Source organism: Mirounga angustirostris, unplaced genomic scaffold (assembly GCF_029215605.1).
Source record: "Mirounga angustirostris isolate CCGP_5_RB_7025 unplaced genomic scaffold, mMirAng1.0.hap1 SCAF_4, whole genome shotgun sequence".
Taxonomy (NCBI): domain Eukaryota; kingdom Metazoa; phylum Chordata; class Mammalia; order Carnivora; family Phocidae; genus Mirounga; species Mirounga angustirostris.
In genome coordinates, this window is record NW_026991712.1 from 188,481,634 (window position 1) to 188,505,150 (window position 23,517).

General features: G+C 56.5%; 1 protein-coding gene across 1 annotated transcript; it reads right to left on the bottom strand.

The window, feature by feature from the left end:
* Positions 1 to 5,603: 5,603 nt before the first annotated feature.
* Positions 5,604 to 6,820, bottom strand: ACTRT2 (actin related protein T2). The gene has a single exon (XM_045895530.2). The coding sequence runs from the start codon at positions 6,818 to 6,820 to the stop codon at positions 5,687 to 5,689; it is 1,134 nt and encodes a 377-aa protein (XP_045751486.1). The 3' UTR covers positions 5,604 to 5,686.
* Positions 6,821 to 23,517: the final 16,697 nt, after the last annotated feature.

Genomic DNA, 23,517 nt, shown 5'->3' on the forward strand with positions numbered 1-23,517 from the left:
AGACCTCCATAGCAGAGATCATGGGTCCAGGGGACAGGTGGATGGTAGGAGCACAAAAGTTTTTCCCCTGTGAGTGTTCTGCCACCCTACCTGAGGTCCACCTCACCCTGGTACAGACTCTCTGTGTCTGGTTCCCATCATAAGACATGGCTTCGGGGGTACCCCATGATCATGGCCAGGATCTCTCACGGAAACTGCTCCTCGGTCCTGCTCTGCAAAAACCTGCATTATCATCCAGAGTGACAGCTGAGATTTAGGGCCAGTGGAGTTGAGCACCGTGGCAGGGGACACTGCAGAGTGCAGGCATCACTGAGCAGTTCACCCTCAGAACATGGAGGGGCCTGGACCCAAAGTCACATGGGCTGACCTTCTGAACATGAGCGACCAGTATGGCAGGGCCAGCAGAGGCCCTCAGTGCGGGGACAGGGGAGCTGACATCGTCCGGGCTCTGCCAGAGATACGGTAGGCTGGAACAAGGACCACACTCAGGCATGCTTGGCCTCTGTGCTCCACATCCTCCTCTCAAGCAGAGCTGGCCTGCCTGCAGCATTTCCATTACATCTTGCACCCAAATGTTGCTTCACAGAAAGATTTTGTTTGAGACCAAAGGGATGGGAAGGGATAAGAAGGGGTGGAAAGGGGTTTGAAGAACCTCAAGATGTAGGGAGGGGGAACTTATCTTAGAAATAGGAAAACAGGCTCAGATTCACTCCTTGGTCTCCTGGCAGGCAGGGACTGAAGAGCTCAAAGCCGGAGGAAGGTTTCTCTCCCCTCCTCCAGGATCTAGGCCACCCCCAGCCCCAAGCCTTGATCTTTTGCATTAGACAACTCCAGTCTGGCACAAGGGTCAAACTGCAAATGGGAAGGCAGAACCCACAGTTACTCCCACTCTGCTTCCCTCACTAGCAGCAGCCAAGCCTGCCTGAAACTCCCCTGGGCCCTCACCCCCTCAAGGAAGCCAGAATTAGAAGACAGACTCTACCAGGGACCAGGGAGCTACTTTTCCTCTCCACACTATAGCAGCCCAGGGACAAAGTGCTGAAGATGACCTAGAGGTCAGAAAACCAGTGTCGTTGCCATCAACAACACCACCATGGCCACCATCATCACCATCATCATCACCATCATCACCACTACCATCATCACCATCATCATCACCATCATCACCATCACTATCATCACCATCATCACCACCATCACCACCATCATCACCATCACCATCATCACCACCATCACCACCATCATCACCATTACAATCACCACCATCACCATCACCACCACCATCACCATCATCACCACCATCACCATCATCATCACCATCACCACCATCACCACCATCACCACCATCATCACCACCACCGTCACCATTATCATCACCATCACCATCTTTGTCACCATCATCATCATCACTATCATCATCATCATCACTATCATCATCATCATCACCATCATCATCACCATCATCATCGTCATTGTCACCATCATTATCATCACCCTCATCACCACCACCACCATCACCATCTTCACCATCATCATCATCACCATCACCACCACCATCACCACCACCACCATCACCATCATCATCACCATCATCTTCACCACCACCATCATCACCATCACCATCATCACCACAATCATCATCACCATCATCACCATCACCACCATCATCACCATCACCACCACCATCATCATCACCATCATCATCACCACCATCATCACCATCACCACCACCATCACCACCACCATCATCACCATCACCACCACCATCGCCACCACCATCATCACCATCACCACCACCATCACCACCACCACCATCACCATCATCACCATCATCACCATCATCATCACCATCATCTTCACCACCACCATCATCACCACCATCACCACCACACCATCATCACCACCATCATCATCACCATCATCACCATCATCACCATCACCACCATCATCATCATCACCACCACCATCATCACCATCATCATCACCATCATCTTCACCATCATCACCATCACCACCACCATCATCACCACCAACGTAGCAGTAGCAGTAGTAGCAGAGGCCATCTTGAATAGGAGAAAAGGGGCTTTGTTTCAGTTATTTTGAGATGTGGTTTGGTAACAGGATGACAGTCGGGCAGAGAAGGACAGTGAAGGAGTGTACAAAGGGGAAGAGCCCTGGAATCTGGGCTGAGCACTACTCTCAATTTCTTATATGGCTTTGGAAGGTGACAGCTTGTGAACCTGACATTCTCACTTATAAAACAGTGACCCTGACAGGGAGGGTGTTGAGAGCGGGAAACAGTGGTCCTTCTTAAGCTCCCTTATGACTTTAGGTATGATGGAAAGAGATAAAAACCCTATTCAGGAGCCCCATTCCTCCCAGACCCTCTCTCTCACAACTAAGAGCCCTGGTTGTAACACAATGAGCAGATGTCAGGGTGTCTGAAAGGTAGGAAGAAGAGGCTGCAAGGGGCTTTGGGATGTGGGGAGCTCCCTGAGCTTCCTTGTTGTCTCCTATATGGTCCCCAGCAGGTGCTGTGAAGCCTCCAACACAGAATCCTTAATGGGCACAGACTAAAAAAGCTCCGGGGAAGGCCCGTTCCCACTGAGCAAAGTATGACCTAAAAACAGAGAAACTTTTGGAGAATATCCTCCCTACTCCAGCCAAACACCAATGGAAAAAGCACATGCCATCTCTGTGGCTTCAGCAGGCAGAGTGGGAATTGATTCAGTGGTACTCCTCCACCCCAGCCCCACCTCACCCCACCCAACTCCTCACCTCCAGGGGCTCCAATCCCCTGCCGGGGTGGTATTGGCATCCAGAGGTGAGCTGAACCTCCACCCCACCTGTCTGTCACAAGGCCATGTGACTCAGTGCCCACATTTCTGGGATGCTGGCTGTGGGGCCCCTCAGAAAACTCAACACACCACCTATCCAGCCCTCATGCTACACCTCATCAGGGGGACTGCCTACTACAAAAAAGATTAGATGGTGTCCAGAGTCCCAGGACATTCAAAGCCCCCAGAGTACAGTAGAAAATCACTCATCATACCAAGAACCAGGAAGATCATAGACGGAATGAGAAAAGACAATGAGCAGGAGTGATTTTTGCAGCAGATGAATCTGATGCTGGAGTTCTCTGCCAGTGGTTTTAAAGCAGCCATCACAAAAATGTTGAAGCAAGCAATTATGAATTCCCTCGAAACAAATGCAAAAATGGAAAACCCCAGCAAAGTTTTAGAATTTACAAAGAAAAAAAAAGAACAAATTATCAAACTGAAAAATATAACTGAAATAAAAAATGTCCTGGAGGGGCCCAGTGGACGGGGACAGAACAGGTGAATTTCAGGACAGGTGAGTGGAATTTACCCAATCTGAACAACACAGAAAAGAGACCAAAAAATGCTGAGCAAAGTCACAGGGACCTGTGGGACAACGACAAGATTGCTGACTTTTGTATCCTCAGAGATGTGGAAGGGGAGAAAAGAGTGGAACTTTAAAAAGTATTACAAGAGGGGCGCCTGGGTGGCTCAGTTGGTTAAGCGTCCAGCTCTTGATTGCAGCTCAGGTCATGATGTCAGGGTCCTGGGATTGAAGCCTACACTGGGATCTGCTCTTAGCGGGGTGTCTGCTTGAGCTTATCTCTCTCTCCCTCCCCCCGCCCCTCCCCCCCCTCTGAAATAAATAAATCTTTAAAAAAATGTATTACAAGAAATAATAGCACAAAATTCCCAAATTTGGCAAAAGACAGAAATCTACAGATTCAAAAGGCTGCCTAAATCCCAAAGGATAAACCTATAGAAATCCACACCAAGACACATCATAATCAAGCTTCTGGGAACTGCAATGAAAACCCTCAAGAGCAGCCGGAGAGAAATGGTGCATTACCTATAAGGGCAGCAATCGAATAGCTGGGAGTCTCTGATCCACAGCCACGGAGGCCGTGGAGAAGGGATTCACACAACATTGCTCATGTGCTGAAAGGGAACAGCTAACTGTGGATTCTGTGTCCAGAGAAAATATCCTTCAGGGACAAAGGAGAAAGAAAGCCATCCTCATATGACAGAAAACGAAGAGACTTTGTCACTAGCAAACTCCCCTTAAGGAAAGACTAAAGGAAATTCTCTAAACAGAAAGGAAATGATAGAGGGGGACTTGGAACCTCAGAAGTGCAAAGAACATCAGGTTGGGTAAAAATACAGATAACCTATTCTAACGAGTTTCTTAAATCATTTGATGGCAGAAGGGAAAATCGTAATACCGTCTGAGGTTGTTCTCAAACGTGTGTAGGAGCAACAGGACAATTCTATTTTAAAATTTGGGAGGCTACAGGGACCTAAACAGAAGTAAGTTTTCTGCATTGCACGCCACATGGGAAAACGTCATGACTGGTAGATTGTGATGCTCCCCTGCGGCGGTCGCCAAGAAATCAACACAATACAATCTGCTGAAAATCCTCATTAATAAGTCAAGATGGAGTTCCAAGGAACGTTCAAGGGGAGAGAAAGGGAACAGGAGACAAAATAACACGGTGGCGGAGTCAAGATGGAACACATTGCTTTACATGTAAAACATCCAAACCCACCGACTGAAAGGCAGAGATCGGTCCCACGGACTCAACAAAGGCGCCGACTCCCTGCTGTCTGAGGGACACTGTGTGCTCACGTCAAATAGGACATCCACAGAAGGAGAGGAACACACACACGTGTAGATAGATGGGTGTAGTCCCGTCGTTAAACTACCCCCCCGCCGCCTCCCTTCCCGTTCCCTCCTGCCTCCACCAACCTGCGGTGTCTATCCTTCTGTTCTTTTCCATGTGCTTATAATCCTACAAAAAACCCACATGTTCACTTACACGAAATGTGCAGAGATATGCGTGGGAAAGCGCCACTGTTTTCTTTACCAGAAACAAAGGGGAGATCCTTTTATAGACTTCTCTGTCATTTGTTTCTCTCCCCATATTATTTTGGGAGAATTCCACCAAATCAATGTGGAAAAATTCCCTTTATGCATCATTTATTCAACCGTTACTTTATTGATGGCTGTTAACTTTGTCTCTAGAATTTCACTCCCAAACGACGCTATCAACATCTTTGGCAGTAAAAACAAGCAGAAACATCACAATAATCCTGGTGTTTGATGCTCACGTGACCCTCAGAGCAGGGACCCTGATGGAGGGTCCTAAACCAATGACAGTTTCCGCTCCTGCCCAACCCCGTCTGCCCAGGATGTGGGCTCCATCCTGCTTCAGCTGCCGGCCTCATAAAAACTGCAAAAGCCCTACTGTATCGAGGACCCACCAGCTGGCTCCGTTGGCCCCCAGAACAGAGCAGCGTTCCTGTTGGTTCCTGTCCCCGACCAGGGCTGACTGTCCCAGACCATCTAGGACGCACATCTATAATGGAGAGCCCAGGGCCCTGTGGGATCAAGCTCGGGCCCCTGCCTTTGGGACAAACTGCAGACAGACACAGCCTCAACCCCTAACCCAGGGCTTTCTCGGGACAAAGGGGGTGGGGGCAGCCACTTAAACGGGATTCACCACCGGGGTCGGAAATGACTCTGGTGCCACCTAGAATAAACAGCCCGACGTGACCAGAGGCTGCACGCTGGTTCGTCTTTTATTGAACACCCTGCTGATGCTGAGGGGCGAGCTCACTGCCCACACCCACCCCTTGCCCACAGCCCCTCAGAAGCACCTTCTCTGAACCACAGATGTCCCAAACTCCTTGAAATCTGCGGAGGTAACCCACATCTGCTTGAAGCTGCTCAGGGAGGTCACGATGGAGGCACCAATCCACGTGGAGAACCACCTGTCAGGGGGAGCCGTGATCTTGATGGGGGTTCCTTTGGAAGCCAGTTGCTCCAACTCCCTCAGAAGACGGTCGTCGAGGCCCTGGAACAGAGTGGTGCCCCCGGACAGCACAATCTCCCCATAAAGGGTCTTCTGGATGTCCGCATCACACTTGGTGATGCTGCAGGACACCATTTTTGAGAGGCCCGGGTTTTGGATGCCCAGCTGGTCGGGTGCGAACAGGGCCTCGGGCGCCTGGTGCAGCTGGTCCCCGATGCAGATGATGTTCCCGTCCGGCAGCTTGTACTCTCTCAGGACCTCCTCCGGCCTCCGGGAGAGCTCCTTCTCTGGCTCCAGGGCCACATAGCACAGCTTCTCCTTGATGTCGTCCACCAGGGCCTTGTCCAGCACGCACGGGAAGGACTGCCCGCTAGCCAGCAGCAGCCGCGTGAGGTGCTCTGTGACGTCCCTCCCCGCCACATAGAGCTTGGTGACCGCATGGGGCAGGGAGTACCCGTCGAAGATGGGGACGGTGCAAGTGACCCCATCCCCGCTGTCCACCACCAGGCCCGTGACGCAGGCTGAGGCGTAGAGGGCCAGCACGGCCTGGTCCGACAGGTAGAAGGCGGGCACATTGAAGTTCTCGAACATCATCTCGGCCATCTTCTCCCGGGCCTCCCTGGGGTTCAGGGAGGGCTCGGTCATGAGCACGGGCCGGTTGCTGGCCTTCACCCCCAGCTCCCACTCGAACAGGTGCTTGCAGAGTCTCTCCATGTCTTCCCAGCTGGTGACCAGGCCCCGCTCGATGGGGTAGCGCAGGTGTAGGACCTCGTGCTTGTGCAGAGCTTCTTCCCCCACAAAGTACTTCTTGTGATTGGCTCCCGCCGAGGGCATCTTGAACTTGGGGTGCCCCACGACAGAGCTGATGACGTGGCGGGGCCCAATCTCTCCAGAGAGGCCCGCTTTGCAGAGCCCAGAGCCATTGTCGAAAATCACAGCTGGAGAATCCAATACGTGTGGATTAAACATGTCTGCAGCATCCTCTTCTGTGCTTCACCCAAATAAAGACAGAACCCTCTCGGGCCACTTTGTGACACAAGAGGCCCCTCTGGAAGTTTTAAGGGCGCGGGATTCCACAGCTCTGCGGCGACTCCTAGGTGGGGCTAGCAGGCTGGTCCGCGAGGGCCCTCCATCCTCACCGCAGATCTGCCCTGCTTTCAGGCAGCCCGGGTGGCCACGGCCTTTTCAGGGATGACGGTCCCACATGTAACAATCCAGCCAAGGCAACAATTGTCCTCAGCCAGCAATCAGAGGGCCCTGAGGGCGTGGGGGCTCAGAGCCCCCAGTACTCCCTCCCTGGGGAGACTCCAAATGGCCCAGGGCAGGCCAGACCGACAGGCGTTATTGATGGGCCTGTGGACCGAGGCCCAGCCTTGGAACCCAGGGAAGCAGCTCAGCCCGGCCCCTCCCCCAGAGGACTGGTGTCGGCTGTGCGTGGGGTGACAACAAAAACACACTTCCCTCTGCTAAGGAGAGGGCCAAGAGTCAGGCACAGGTCCAGGTTGGAGGAACAGTGCCCACAGCCATCACATCAGGCACTCAGAACGTGTAGACTCCTCCAGGTAGCCCTCAGGGATTTGTCCTCCCTTCACCCCACGAGCCCGGGCTCTCTGTCCCACAGAACAGATGCGCAGCGATGCTCTCTCAGCCTGTGGATATCCCTGCAGGCAGGCCCGTCCCTGCTCTGGCTTGAGGTCAGGGCCCCTCCTTGCTGTCCACGGCCTGCAACAATTGGCACAGAGCAACGTGCAGTGATCCGTGGGGCTGGGAGCATGGCCTCTGAAGACGGGGTCTGGGGTTCCCAGAGTGGGGCACTCCGGTGTCTGCGGACCATCACACGGTCGGCCACACGCACTGAGGCTTGCTCAGAAAGGACCAGCTCGTCAAGAAGGAGGCAGGCAGCACAGCTGGACCGTGGCAAGGCTGCGGGGCCAGCCTGAGGGGCCAGTCCGAGGGCCACACGCTGGGAGCCCCCAGGGGACCCGAGCCTGCAGCCCTGAGCCCGGCAGGGTGGATGTGCGTTTACCTGATGACCCTCCCCTCCCCGCGTGTCCAGAATCACCCTCGGGTCCAGCTCCGCCCACATCCCGAGAGCTCCCCCAGAGAACAATCTCCCCTCCGGAAGCCCCAGCCTCCTCCGCCAGTGTATGTCCTGCTGACCCTTCTAAAGCCACCAGATAAAACAGCAGTAAGGGTTAGTTGTGTGGTGTAGACACTGGTGCAGGTGTGTGGTCTGTACATGTAGTGGAGACAAGTAGCAGATATGTGACCTCGTGGCACCCTCAGGGCTAAGCCCTGGGTGAGAATCAATAAAAACTGGGCCTCGTTGGATATTTTCCCCAAAGGACACCTGCAGGCGGAAACTGGGTCACACACAGGATGGGGTTGATGCTGTTGGATGACCCCTGATGGAGCTTGCACAGCCCACAGCAGTTGTCAACTACCCCTGTGGGGGACCCCGCAATTTGGGGTCTCCAACATTTAGATGGACAGTCAGCAGAAGGCCGTCTCTTGGGGGTTCCGGCCTGCTTACATCACAAAAGGCCTGTGATTTGGGGTCTTAAGAATTGCTAGAATTTTCTGATTATTGCCAAACACTCCAGGCTGAATCAGGAGGAATGCGCTCTCAGGGTTTCTAAATTTTGGCCCCCAAAGTGGCCCACATGGGAGGTGATGTAACAATGCACATCAGTTTCAGGTCAAAGCACACTGGTGACACATGGGTGTGTCCCCGTGGGCCGGGGCTGGCAGGGGCATTTGGCGTTTGCAGAGGGACAGAGAAGGAGAAAAGGACCGAGGGCAAGGCACAGCTTAGACGGACCCGTGGGTGGGCATGTCCTGTGGCCACCGGGCACCCTGTTGCTACGACAACACACAAAACCCACCAATAACCGCATCCCGTAGGCCAGCTGCCTCTGACACACGCGTAGGTCACACGAGCACATGATCCCCCCCCGGCCCCTCCCTGAGCTCCCCAGGCCCAGCTTCCTGGTCGGCCCCCCAGTTAGGTCCGGGACACATCCACCTGTTGCCAAACATGGGCGGCTCTCCCTTCCTCTGTGATCCCCGCCAGCCCCACACAAGCTGAGACCCTCAAGGACAGAGCTGGGAAAGCAGGGCCGACGTCAGGCCAGGGGCCCCAAGCAAAGCCATCCGAGCATTTCCAGGACCCCTTTCCCAAATGCTTTCAGTCTCCCTGCTGAGCCTGCGAGACGTGCTGCCCTTTGTCGGGGGCCTGGCACCTCTCAGCCCTGCCGACAGCTCAGGACGCTCACGGAACGCACTGGGGACGGCCACGCTATTGAAGACTGGCCCCGGGCTAGGTGGAGGCTTCCTTCCGTCCCCATCGTTAAGTATCCACCTCATGAGGAGAAGACCCACCGCCAAGAAGTGGGATACTCTCGGCGGGGGGGGGGGGGGGGCGCGACACCACGTGGCCACTGAGAAAAACGAGTGGGTTTATGAGCCACAGCCTACGTGAGGTTGTGTTGGTTTCAAGCTCCCGGCTGGGGGCAGAAATTCCACCCCGTGGTGCTCAGGTGCCTGGGAACCTTCTCTGCAGCCCGGCCCCCTCCCTGTGCCTGAAGCCCATCATGGAAACGCCCCCACCCCTCCCACCACCTGGGTCTGCAGGTCTGGGAGGGACAGCATGTGTCCTGTGCAGGTGTCCACGGCGGTGCCCACGAGCACCCTTGCCGTGACAGTGGATGCGACGCTCCGTGTAGCTGAGCATTTGCTGCAAGGTTGCATTTGCTCTGAACACAAGGACGTCACCCCTCTTCAAACTCCAGTTAGAAGCCGGCCCCGTGGAGGCTGCCCTGCCCCCACCCCGGGTCGGCCATGCCTCGTAAATCGCTTGAACAAGTTTATGGGCCAACTGGCTATAACTGCATCTCCCTCCGCAGGGCAAGGCTCGCCACCGTGATTGTTCTAGAGGGCACTCGTTTCCGTCCTACACGGGGAGGCTCGCTCTTATTTCTGGTCCAGCAGTCATGCCCAACGGCAGCCCTCCCCAGCCCCCACATGGTCCCCACCTCCCATGCCCTTCGAGGAGCCCCAGCCCCTGGTGGGAGGTGCACAGCCCCCGGGCAACCTTGGAAAGCTGTCAGCCATTTAGACGGGAGTGGGCAGCCTGGATCTTCTGGGCACCCCTGCTTCCTGCTCCCTGGTGCAATGTGACTAGGCCACCCAAGCCCTGGGCTGGCGGCCGCCTTGGCTGTCCCATCGTCCCTGGTTCCATGTGCCACTGGCGCCCAGATCCTCAGCCAATTAGTGACCAGCAGACTGGGCTCATTAGTTGTGGCTGACATCTGGCGGCCAGATCCTGTTTGCTGGGGTCTGGTCCGGTGTCGGCCAGCAGCCTGAAGGAACAGGGCAACTCTGCAGGTGGCAGGATGGGCACCCCTCTTGCAAGAGAGAGAATTGTGTACATGTCCACGGGGAATGTGGGAGTCCAGGGACTACAGGGGCTTGCAGTGTGCCCCCAAATGTCTTCTTTTTCACCTCTTTGCCCCCGTCATCCCCAGGAAGCCCAAAGCCCTGAGAACTCTTCCTTGTGTCCCAGCCGTTTTGAATCTCTGGGATGGAACTTGTGTCACATACTCTCATCCATTTTCCATCCACCATCCAATCATCCATCCATCCACCCATCCATCCATCCATCAATCCAACCATCCATCCTTCCACTCATTGATCCATCCATCTATCCATCCATCCACCCATCCATCCATCCATCAATCCATCCATCCATCCCTCCACTCATCCATCCATCCATCCATCCATCCATCCATCCATCCATCCATCCATCCATCCTTTCATCCATCCATCCATCCATCCATCCATCCATCCATCCATCCTTCCACTCAATGATCCATCCATCTACCCATTCATCCATCCATCCTTCCACTCAACGATCCATCCATCCATCCATCCTTCCACTCATCCATCCATCCAGACATCCATCCATCCATCCTTCCTTCCACTCATCCATCCATCCATCCATCAACCCTTCCACTCATCCATCCATCCACCCTTCCATTCATCCATCCATCCACCCATCCATCCATCCACCCTTCCATTCATCCATCCATTATTCCAGACATTCATCCACCCATCCTCCTTCCACTTATCCATCCATCCAGACATCCAGACATCCATCCACTCATCCATCCATTTGTCCATCCATCCACCCATGCATCCATCCACCCACCCTTCTATCCATCCATCCATCTACCCATCCATCCACTCACCCACTCACCTATACCTCCATTTATCCATCCCACCTCCTGTTCAATTATCCTCCCTCCCTTCCATCCCCCTTTCTTCTCTTAGTGGCTGAAGTGAGCATCCTCACTTGTCTTTGTCCACCTCTTTCCTTGGTGACCTTCAGGCTTCAGCAGAGCCGATGGGGTCTCCACAGCTGACAGCCCAGCATCCATTGAGTCCTGCCTGCTGTCGTTCCCTTCCAGCTAGCTGAGTCAGAATGACCTCCCTAGGTGGCTCCTCTCTCAGCCTCCCCATGAGCCTGACACTAAACTGGTTGGGGTGGGCAGATCTGGCCCTCTGCAGCTGATATGACCTCCACAAGGAGGGGCAGAGGAAAGAAATGATGCTGAGCTGACACGTTCTGGGGAGCCCTTGTCAGAGCCTTCCATGGTTCAGCGTGGTTCTGTGGAGACACTCCTGGGAGGGCAAGGGGAGGCAGGCCAGTTTGAGGGAGAGACAGTCTGAGGCCAGACCACCACTTACCCCTCTCCTGCTTTTTGTCCCCCATCCTCATGGAACTCTGGTCCTGAGCACTTACAAAATATTTTCTCTAAATATATCTGTTGGAGGAAATTTGGAAAACATAAGAAAAAAACATTGCAAAGCCAGTAAGAACTAGCCTCGACCCTACCATGCTAAGCACTGCTGCTATTTTGGTATGCTCCTTAGGGTTTTATATTTCAAAATAAAATGAGGATGTGTTCTTATCCCAAACCCCTGCATCTCCTGCTCCCACCTAGTGGCCTCCCCACACCACGTCACGTGCCAGGTCCTGACAGGTGCCCGGTCATTTCTCTCCAAATTGACAGCTGGCCTTTGTCATGTAGGTGGGACTCTTGGCCCTTCCTTGCACCCCTCCCCATGAATTCTCACACATGGTTCAATATCTGGCTAAATTATCACCTCATGGGGGTGGCCTGTGGCCAGCAGGAAGGTGGCCAGTCACACTTTTGCACCTGGGGTCAAATGTGCTGTGACCACGGATGACGGGGAGGCAGAGGGAAGTTCTGAGGACGGGCGCCTCTGTGGCCCGGCAGGAGTGGGGGCCCAGCCCTGGCAGGTGGTGAGCCCCACCTGGGCACATGCTGGCTGAGGCGTGGACCCCTTCTCTGGGACCAATGTGGCCAGAACCCTGGAACAGATTTTGTGGGGACCCAGGTTCCGGATCCATTAAGACAGAGCCCTTCCCTGTAGCCATTTCAGGACTCTGTAACGTGGCCACCTGGCCACAGGGCAGGCTGGAAAGGACCGTCTCTCCTTTGGGGTGTCAGGTGGGTACCAGCCATCAGGATGGGTAACCGCCAGAATCGGACATGTCAGGGGTGTCAGGTGTGGGTTTGCTGGTCTTCCCGGCCCAGCCCAGTGTGGGTGGGCTCCAGGCATGGTCCAGAGACCCAGCCGTTGCCTTGGGGGGGCTATCCTGGTCAGCCCGGGCGCCATAACAGAACACTGCAGGCTGGGCAGTGTAAACAACATTTGCGTCTCGTAGCTCTGGGGGCCCCAAGTCTCAGATCGGGGCGCAGGCAGGGTCAGTTCCTGCTGAGGCCCTGCTTACTGGCCTGGCCTCACAGGATGGACAGAGCTCTGGGGTCTCTCCTTCTCCTTGGAAGGGCACTAATGACATCAACTCCCCCTCCTGCAAAACCTCATTGAACCCCAACCCCCTCTCAAAGGCCCTGCGCCCTACCACCATCACAGGAGGGGTCTGGCGGGGACACAGACATTCAGCCCACATCAGGGCTGTCCTGTCCCTCTCTCGGCAGCAGGAACCCACAGGCAAGGTGGCTGGGGGCCAGACCAGCAGTGGCTCGGCAATCACAGTCCACGTGCCGGGTCTCCGAGCCCTGGCCCCGCCAACTGCTGGGCAGGTGGAAGACGCGTCCAAGCCAGGACACAGAGGAGTGGGAGAGAGCCTGAACATGCTGAGCTGCCAGGAGAGCGGATGGGGGGCAGAGGACAGGACAGTCAGGGGGCTGGCTGGGAGCTTTACCTGCCCCCAGGGAACAAGGGACAGGCTCGTGAACAGCACCGTCCGCCCCACCCCTAGACTTGGAAACCTTGGGGTCCCACCCTCTTCCCTTCTCAGGACAGTGCATGCACGAGTGTGTTGGGGGCGTGGGGCAGGCCCGGCCTGCACCCGTCGGAGGCCGGAGAGGCTTCAGCCCCAACAGGACAGAGAGAAAGGGAACGGAGACTGGAGACAGCTCTGGGGGAGCCCTGCATCTGCGGCGAGCAGGGCTCTGGGTCACGGCCACACGAGCTCGAGACACCCCCCTCTCTGGCAGGAGAGTGGCGGCCCGGGGGGGCACAGACCTCCTGTAGCTTCACCTGCTTCTGCTCTCCTCACTTCCGGAGGTGGTAGATTTCTGATCTGAAGAGTTAAGACAGTGAACACAGTGTATAAAATACCAGAGAAAGCCCCTCCTTGTCGCCCCGAGGCTTCTCCGCGTGCAGCCTCCATCAATGCTCCGTCTGAATCTTCCAGATATTCTAGGCACAAGTACATACGGAAATACCCAGAATTCGGCTTTTTTCCGCAGAACGGACACAGCCACACACACGGTTCTGCCCTCCCACCGGCATGCACCATGCGTTTCTGTTCTCGGGGTGCTGGCGGGACTCAGACCCGGCCTTCCAAGTGGCCGCTCTGTGACTGGCTGTCTCCTTATCTGACTCACCTGACCATTTATCTCTCTTCAGGTTTTGCATTGAACAATGTTTCCGTCATTGAGGTTTTTCGGATTTTTTAAACTCTCACACACAAGGCCAGAGTTGGTATTCTTGTTGGTCCACATCTGTGTGCTTGGTGCGGACCTCAGGAGCTGGATTCTGACTCAGGGACCCCCACGGCCGAAGGGGACACATGTTTACGGGTGGGCAGAAGCTGCCAGGATCTGAGACCCCTTTTGAAGGATGAGGGGGCCCCGTCCATTCCAGGTTTTGTAAAGCCTCCGAGTGGGAAGACAGAGTGGGGGTGGTTGGCATCGTGATACCCGCTGAAGTCTCCAGGGAAGGACGTCCCGGGCCTCTGTCCCGGCTCCTGGTGGTAGCAGAGCTCCAGTCCTCCTCTGGCATTCTCCCCGCCTGCACGTGTCTGTGGCCTAATTTCCCCATTTTATAAAGATGCCCTGATGTTGCATTAGGGCCACCCCAATGGCTTCGTCTGAGTTCTGTCATCTGCAAAGACCCTACTTCCTGGTGAGGCCACATTCACAGTTCTGGGGTTAGGACTTCAGCCTAAGAACCTGGGGACACAATTCAGTCTGTAACCTGCACCTGCCCGGGAAGAAGTGGGTGTGCTGGTGTGAAGGGTGCAGGCAAGGAGGTGGGGGCCCAGGGGCATCGTGAGGGGAGGCCGTTCCCTGATACAGAAAGGGGCCATAGTAGTTACCCACTGCTGTGTAACGAGTTAACACGAAATGCAGCAGCTGGAAACAACCATTCTTACTTTGAGGTCTCTGTGGGTCTGGAATCCGGGCCCCACTCACCTGGTGTGGGCGGCTGGGGCTGCAGTGTCATCTGAAGGCTCCTCGGGGAGGCCGGGGTGGGGGATCTGCTTCCAAACTCACACACACGGCTGTGGGCAGGCCTCAGTCCCTCACCATGTGGGGCCTCTCAACGGGGCAGCTCGCTTCCCTTAGAGAGAGAGAGAGCTCAAGAGACCTCGCGCCCGGTCGGGAGCTGCAGCCCTTTTATACCAAATATCGGGAATGATGTCCCATCACTCCTGCTGCCCTCTGTCGTCCAGAAGCCCGTCCATAGCCCAGACCACAGGGAGCGGGCCGCATCCGGGGGCACCTGTGGGGACGTAGGATTATCGGGGGTTACGTTGGAGGCTTCCCACACAGGGGGCATCGACCAGAGCGCTGGGACGGGGACCAAGGGCCACCCAAGCATGGCCTGTCTAGCCTCAGTCTCCTGAGCTGTCCGCAGGGATGCCGCATTCTGGTGCTGCTGGAGTCCACGGAGAAGGGGGCACCATGGCTGCCGGAGGAGTGTGGCCCCGGAAGCTGGGGCCCCACAGACCAGGGCCAGTTGGCTGGCTGGGCACCGCCTCTTCTGGGTCCCGGAGACAGTAGCCGGTGGCTCTCCAGCGGCCACTGCAGCCAGTTCTCATTGCTTTGAAATGCCACATCCTGACCTAGACATCCCAAGCAAGCTACGGTGTCCTCCCCCCACACACCCCGATGAGCCGCCTTGGCCTCCCCCACCACCGAGCGTCTGTGTGGACGCTCACCCCACCTGCCCCACACCCGGGGCCAGGCCAGCGGCAGCACCCGCGGTGTGGCCCTCAAGACAAGAGGGTCTCCTGCCCCCTGCTGGTGCCCAGCAGAAGTGTCAAAAGACTGGGGTGTTTGGGGGGTGTCCCTGGAACAAAAGGAGGCTTGTTAGCTTCAGACGAGGCAGGACACTGGGGGAGGAAAAAAAATCAATGTTTGCTAAATAAGGGAAAAAAATCACCCTGCCTCAGTGGGGAAAAGGCTTATTTTCAAGTGTATTAAAGTGATTACCCAGAGGAAAAGCCAAAGCAAATGAACAGGCGTGCGGAGTGGTGAGTCGCCCGCTTTCCCAGAGAGCTTCCGACAAGCAGAGTGTGCACGCCCGCCCTCCAGCCGGACTCGGCTGAGCTCTCAGTTTTAAATAGTTTATAACGTTTCGGGGGCAGCGTCTAAGTGAGGGCAGTCCCTGGAGATGCTCGGCAGACCTGTACATTTAGCCCGTGATAAATAACCAGGAAAAGCACAAGGCCCGGAAGGATCCCAGATTTAATTCAAATAATTTAAAATCTAATGTTGAAAGAGCTCTTTGCATTCATGTGCCGTCCATGTTTCCAGCTGGAGAAAGAAAAGGCTTTGTGTTCGGGCTGGGGGCAGGGTGACGGGCGGTGAGCCCGCGGTTGGGGGACTAACCTCTTTACCATGTGCTGCTCGCAGCCAGCTCGCCGGCATTTTTCAAGCGGTAAGTGGCAGGCGTCGTTTCGGAAAGCCGGACGTGGGGGGAAGAAGATTTATCACCTCCGTGGACTGCGCTCCAGGTGAAAGGATTTTTGTCCACGGCGGGGCCGCCAAGGGGAGCAGAGGGGGCTGTCCCTTCCCCACAGATGCCCACCCTCCAGACAGCTCCCGGGAGACCCGCTCGCCTTGGGATGGAGGGGTCTCCATGTGGAGTGCCGTGTGCCCTCACGGGGGCGGGCGGGGCTGGATGGCTGGTCCGACGGCACGCCCCGCACGGCCATGGCCCGTCCAAGGAGGGAGCCCCCCAGGCAGCCACAGATGAGGAAAGCCGCCGGGGGCCACCAGGAGCTGGTCTCAGCAGACCGGGGTTGTGGGTGGTGCAGCCTGAGGGTCTGTGCTCAGTTTTGAAGGATTTGCAGAGCTGTGTGCCCTGGGGTGACAGTGTCCCCCAAAGAGGCACGGCCACCTGAATCCTCAGAACTGGGCCTTATTTGGAAACGCACTTCCATATGAGGGGTCATATTGCATTAGGATGGGCTCCCAATCCAATGACTGGAGGACTCAGAAGAAAAAGTAGGCGCACAGGGAGAAGGCTACATGACGGCGCAGACAGAGGTCGCCGTGGGGCCTCCGTCGGCCAGGGACCGTTGGCAGCAACGGGAGCCGAGAGGGACTGTAGCGGAGCGTCCCTCAGACCCCCATAGGGAGCCAGCCCTGCCCACCCCTGGTCCCCGCACCCTGAGAGAGCACCTTGCTGTGGCTTTAAACCCTGCCCTTGTCCTGTAAGACTGCCCGGGAGGGCTCACGCAGCCACCAGCAGCCACGTGTATCATCCATCTGTTCCACGGGACAGCGACAAAGAGCATCGTCTTCCTTCGAGCGGCTCCGAGCCCCCAGGCCCACTCCTGTGGCAGGTTTCCCTGCGGCCTCTGACGATCGGGGACATGAAACACACCCCCCAACTCACCTTTCTAAAATGACCCATTTCCCCTTTTTCTGACAGTTGCTTTTTCTATTTAAGAGACTCCATGGGACCTTTACTTAGACGGTACCAAAAAGGCTACATCTGGTTGCAGAGTTTATTCCCGGCTTGGACAGCGGAGGCCTTGGAGCGTCCTCGAGGAGGAGCAGAAGCTGGAGAAGCGCTCGGCAGAGGGAGGCCACCCCCTCCCACCCCCCGGCCCGGGTCTTGGCACCAGGCCGCATCTCCGTGACTCCCGGGCATCTCCAGGACACCCCCGTGCACGCCTCATCTGGGTCAGGTGTGCCTTCAGATTCCGGGCAACTGGAAACAGATCCAGGATGCGAGGGCGTGTGGGCAAGATCCCTCTAGAAACAGACATTGTCCATCGTTCTTTCCAAGAGCGGCAGAGTGAGACGTTCCGTGGCACTCTGGAGAAGCATCCCTGGGATGAAAGACACCGGGGGCCATGAGTTGGCAGCTCAGAGCCTCTGCCTGGGAGGGACATGTGTCACCTCAGCTCACATTTCACAGGTCCTGTGGCCTCACCCACCTGCAAGGGCCCTGACGTGGCCAATCAGGTGGTGTGCGTGCATTTTCCAAGGTTCTCCTTGGCTGTGTATATGTGGAGTTGCCAACTCCCAGAAGACAGGCCCATCCTAAGCATTCTTCTTGTTTATCAGAAATTCAAACGTGGCTGGCTGTCCTGTGTTTGCAGGTGCAAAGCCGCCCCACCTGTGTGGGCTGGGCTCACAGTCTGGCTTCGTGTCTCAAGCCCCACGGTGGTGGCTGTGCGCGTGGTCGGTGTTTTCCACGTAGGAGCCTTAAACACGGAGAAACACTTGCCCGGAGGCACCAGAGTACAGCTCTGTTCCTCGGGCCCCGGAGGAAGGAGACCCGCCAGGAAGGGAACGTGAGCCAGGGAGCTCTGCCCTCAGGCATCTGTGCCAAAGACATGCCTGGAGCTTTCCAAAAGGGAATTCAACCTAAGAATAGAAACCGGCCCCCTTCTCCCCGCGTCCCCGCCTGTCTGCCCAGACTCCCAAGAGAGGGGCACTGGGACGCCGCCGGCAGAGACTTGAAACATCCACCCCGCTCTTGGGCGATTCTCACGAGAGCCAGGAGGTAACCGTTACCCGCTCGGGTCTTATCACCAAGTTCCCAAGATGCCCAAAAGATCAGTTAGCCAGAAGCGGCCAAAGCCAAGAGCAACGGGGGCTTGACGGACGCCAGGAACCGAGGACGGGGGGTCAGCCACACTGGCGGGGAGAGCCACGGTTCCCATTTGCTCAGCACGAGAGGAACAAAGTACAGAATGGCCTTCTCTGTCTGCCCCTCCCAGTGACAGAACCGCTGAGGACATTATGCAAATGGATCAGCGTGGACGAGGCCGGGGTCCCACCCAAGCGTCCCTGCACCCTGTGGGAGCTGCCGTCCCCCGATCCAACATGCACCTGCTGTGGACCCTAGGTGGGGCTGGGCGAGCTGGGATGGCCCTGCCTCACTGAGCCGCAGTCTGGAGGCGGAGGGGTGGGGTGGAGACGAGTTAACAAACCCGCGTCCAGATGGTGTCGGAGTGGGATATACAGTGGGAAGAAAATAACACGAAACAGGGGCTGGGACAGGCTGGGCTGAGGGACAAGTTAAACCAGGTGGTCAGGGGAGTCCCCACCGAGCTGAGACCCCAAAGTCAAAGCTAAGAGTGCATGGGAGACCTGGAAACAGAACATTCCAGCATGGCAAGGGAAGAGCATGGGGCGGGCAAAGACCCTGGGGCAGGAATCATGTCACCTTCCCTGGTTCTTTGCTTGTCACAAGCACCGCCTCCCTGGTCTAGGGTTCTTCCCAGCCTCCCCTGACCTGGTATATTAAAGAGGTCCCAGCCAGGGAAGGCACCACTGCCAAGCCCAGCCAGGTCTGGTGTCCAGGCCCGGGGTCAGGGCCAGGCTGGGTTTGGGCTAGCCAGGAGCCTACACGGTGGGCCAAGCCCCAGGGCTCAGGTGCCCTGATCTTCAACCCCTTTCTGCGCTCCCCTCGAATGCAGCTACAGCTGGGTCCTCCCCCATGGCCTGGGCTTGTGGGGACGGACACTCCCAGGAAAAGCCGCAGTCCCCTTCTGTGCTGGCTGACGGCCCGCCGCTTTGTCAAGTGGTCCCCATGCCCTGTGGGCAGGGCGCAGGGTTTGCGAACCTGCCAGAGCTCCTCTCCCAGGCCGGGGGTCCATCCCTGCTGGAGGGGAGCAGGGATTGCCCCACCCGTGTGGACTCTCGCCTGACCCACTCCTGCCTCGCCGGGAGCCCACGGCATCTCCACAGGACAGGTGGCCATCTGGTGTTTCGCGGCATTTCAGCCTGCTGAGAGCAGGAGTCTTGCGACAATGATGAGCCGTGTGGCGGTGGACAGCTCATGCATGCACCTTCGCTTGGGGCGTCTTCAGCAACTTAGGGCCAAATCCTAGAGGTGGGATCTGGGGCTCCGCTCTGGCTGCTGAAACAGAACACCCTGGACCGGGAGGCTTGAAGTGCAGACATTCACTTCTCACCATTCTGGAGGCTGGAAACCCACGGTCAAGGCTCCGGCACGTTCCATTTCTGGTGAGAGCTCTCTTCCTGGCTGGCAGACGGCTGCCGTCTTGCTCACAAGGTCCAGGGGGTGGGAGGGAGGGCGAGAGAGAGAGCTCCAGGCTTCTCCTTTTCTATGAGGGCGCTGTTCCTCCAGGGCGGCTCAGCTCATCGAACCCTAACCAACCACCCCCCAAAGATGCCACCTCCCAACACCACCCCAAGGGGGTTAAGGGCTTCAGCATAGGAGCGCGGGGGACAGAACTCAGCCCAGAGGGATGGGGCTCCTCTCAGAGGTGGAACTGGGAGGTGGGGTGACGGGGCACCTCCTGACGGGCAGAGTTTTGTGTGAGGAGAAGTGGCCCCAGACGTAGACGCGCACTAAGTCACGGAAAGTGGGATGTGGCGCAGCGAGCAGCTCAGAGGACGGGGAGTTCTGGGGAAGAGACGTGTGCATGGGTCTCCAAGGATGGGCACAAAGTCACACGTCAGTGTGCACCAGGGACCTCCCGCTGCGCAAGGAGCATCTAGCAGCCAAGTGGACGGGATGCCTGGACCAGTTTTCCGCCGGCCTCCACCCTTAGCTTCCTCTGTGTTTGAGCAGTGGACTCGTGGATGAAGGGCACCTGGTGGCATACTTGGCTCAGTCGTATGCACCCGTCACAGAGGTGGGTACAGACACTGCTATTGCTGGGTGTGCAGGCTCTCAGTGTCAGGGACGGCCCCAGGTCCCTGCCGTGACTCCATCCCTCAAACACACCAACCAGCCACTTGGTGGCCAGTTGTCACGTGGGACCATTTCTGGGCTGGAAAGAGCAAGGATTCGTCCTGATGGGTTTTCGTGTGCTCCAGGCATGGGTCCGCTCTTCCTGCACGTGGGTCCTCCCCCCGCACCTCACGTGGGAACTGAGTCTGACTCACTAACAAAGGGCCCCCAACCGTGGATCCATGGGCTCTCCCACACGCCACACCACCCAGCAGTGGCCAGCCTGGGAGAAGGCCAGGCGGCACTCCCAAAGACACAGCGTGGAAACGCCGTTTTGTGAATGCAGAGCCGCTCCTCGGTTCATGCTCTACTCCCGAAGCCAGCAACAGGCACGAGGCTCTGTAGCCACGATCAGTGGAACCCAGGGACTGGGGGACCACATGGGCCTGCAGGTGGCCCCACTCCTCATCATCTGGAGAGACTCACTTTGGGAATGTGAGCGTCCCATCCTCACAGCTCCGACTCCGTGGGCTTAGGGGTTCTGGTTCCCAGAGGGCACATTTCCACCAGAGTCACAGTGGAAAGAGCCCATGAACTGAGGACAGTTCCAACCAGTCACTCTCACCCGACTGTACCAGCGGACCAGCAGGCGCCAAAGGAGCCATGGCTCGGGCAGCGGCGACCGATCCCAAGCAGGGGCCTGGGGGGCTGCAGGGGCCTGGGGGACTATGCCTGCTTCACAGTATCCACCCCAGTGGCACCAGCTGGCCCTCCGGGGCCCGCTTACAGCTGTAGGGCCAGCTCAGTATTTACAGCCTAAAAGGGCCCAGTAGGCAGGACTTGGATGGCAAATCAGCTAGACCAGGAGGAGTCCTGGCCTGGGGCGGGGGTGAGGACACAGAGGAAGGGGACGGTGAGTGCTTGTCACGGTCTCGAGATCTGCCGTGGCTGTGGGGCTGCAGTCTATCCCACTAGCCCCCCTTCTGTACGAGTCCCCGGAACGGAGATCACAGACTTGCCAGGACCTGTGACCAGGAAGGTGCTACAGAGACAAGCAGACGGCCATAGATGATGTCCCTCTGCTGGGTCCGCGACTCTGACTCCCCGTTGCTCGAGCGTCGGGCGCTGGTGGCTTCTCCTCCTCCTCCCAAGAATTGCCGTCGATGGGCGTGAGTTGCTTTGCCCTGGAAGTCGGGTATCCCCTGGGAGGCGCAAGGCCAGGACTGACAGGGACAGACCCCCATCTCTGCCATACGGCTTGTGCTGTCTGTGAGGGATGGTCTCTGAGGCCACAGGGCCAGCCCTTCCTCTTCCCCACCCTGCTTCTCCTCCCCACCGTGGGCCTGCGCGGACCAACTTCCCCGAGAGAGCACCTGCCACTGTGCCCATGGCTGGGACACCGGGCTCGGGCAAGGCACGCTGGTGGAGCCTTGTTGTGGACGAGTGACTGAGCTCCCCTCCAAAGAAGAAGTGCGCCACGAGAAATTATTATGATTATAACTCGCCCTCCAGAGCAAGAAAACCCCGGTGCTAATCCCAGATCTTCAACCCAAGTGGCTCTGGGGTCACGAGCAGCCAGCTCCCCTACCCTCTCTGACTTTCACCCCTGCAGAGGGTTGGGAGCAACGGGAAGCCCCAGGGGGCTGGAAGGTTTGAGTGACACAGTGCGGTATGTGCCCGGGGAGTGGTGGCCCCCAAGGGCAGCAGTGCTGAGGACAATGAGATCCCACCACCTTGGGCCTCATCACTCACCCATCTTTCTGACAGTCACTGTAGCAGAAACAGGGCCCCAGTCACCTTGGTGCCTGCAGCCTGATCCCAGACACTCTGTTGCTTTCTAAATTTAGAGCTTATAAAATCACTAAATGGTTGGAAAGGAGGGAAAAAAGAAAAGTGGAATTGTGTGACCATATATGTATATATGTTCAAGTGCTGGGGGTGAGGGAGATGTGGTATTTATATCCCGGTGACTGGGATATCCCCAAACACTTCTTCTAAGAAAACATCAACCGTCTGAATGACTCCACCACCCGCCCTGTCCTTGGTCTACACAGTTCTCCCTGCTGGATTTGAACCCCATAAGATAGATGCCTTCTTTTCACATCACTAGGAGTCCTTGGCCAACCCCTGCCCATCATCCCCATCCCCAGCTCAGAAAGTTCTCTTCTACAAATGGATCAACTTCAGGAGAACCAACTTCGTCCTGGCTCTTCCCAGGATATGCCCTCCATGTCGGCTGGGGTTGCTCAGCAGAGCACCACAGATGGGGGGCTTATCAACAACAGATGTTTACCCCTCACAGTCCAGAGTCAAGGTACTGGCAGATTCAGGGTCTGGTGAGGACCCCTCTCCTGCTTCATGGACAGCATCTTCTCGTTCATCCTCACATGGAGGAAGGGCCAAGGGAGCTCTCTGGGGTCTCCCACGAGGACACTAACCCCATCATGGGGCTCCACCCTTCAGACCCAATCATCTCCCAAGGCCCCACCTCCTAACACCATCACCTTGGGGATTAGGATTTCCACATATGAATTGGAGAGGGGGCACACAACATTCAGTCCACAGCTCTTTCCTTCTACTATCTCCTGGCACCTACTGGGGTGGGCTGACATGCTCTCCACTGAACTTGGGGTCAGTGGACCTTTCACTATCTCTGAATGTTGGTCGGGGAGGCTCCTGGAGCCCCACCTCTTTCCTGGGGCTTCTGGGTTCCTGCTTCAGGAAAGGTGGGTGGAGGTCCTGGGATTACAGGAGCTGTCTACACACCCTAGAAACCCCATTCCCATCACATTAAACACCCTTGGAGAAGGCCACAGGCGGACCGGATAGTACTGAAGACCCCTGGACCCTGGCCAGACTCTCTTACCTTTCTGCATGCAAGAGAATCACACGCACTGTCCCCATCACGGCTTGGTGTTTCCAGCTTCTGCTTGTGGCGTTTTGGTAGTTGTGTATGTGTATGTTTGTGTGAGTATTAAAACAGAGAGACACAGCTCTCCTTTCTAGGAATATTCCCATCAAGATAACCTGAGAACATTCCTGTTTGCAAAATACCTTAGAATTGCCAGGTAAAATAGGACACACATCTCTTAAAGAGAGAGCTGAGCTTGCAAAAGAGTAATGGAATTTTCCAGGGGCCCAAAAATGAATAACATGACCTAAAATAGGAACTGAGGTGAGCTAATGGTGTGGCTGTCTGGGGCCTGGCTCCCAGATGC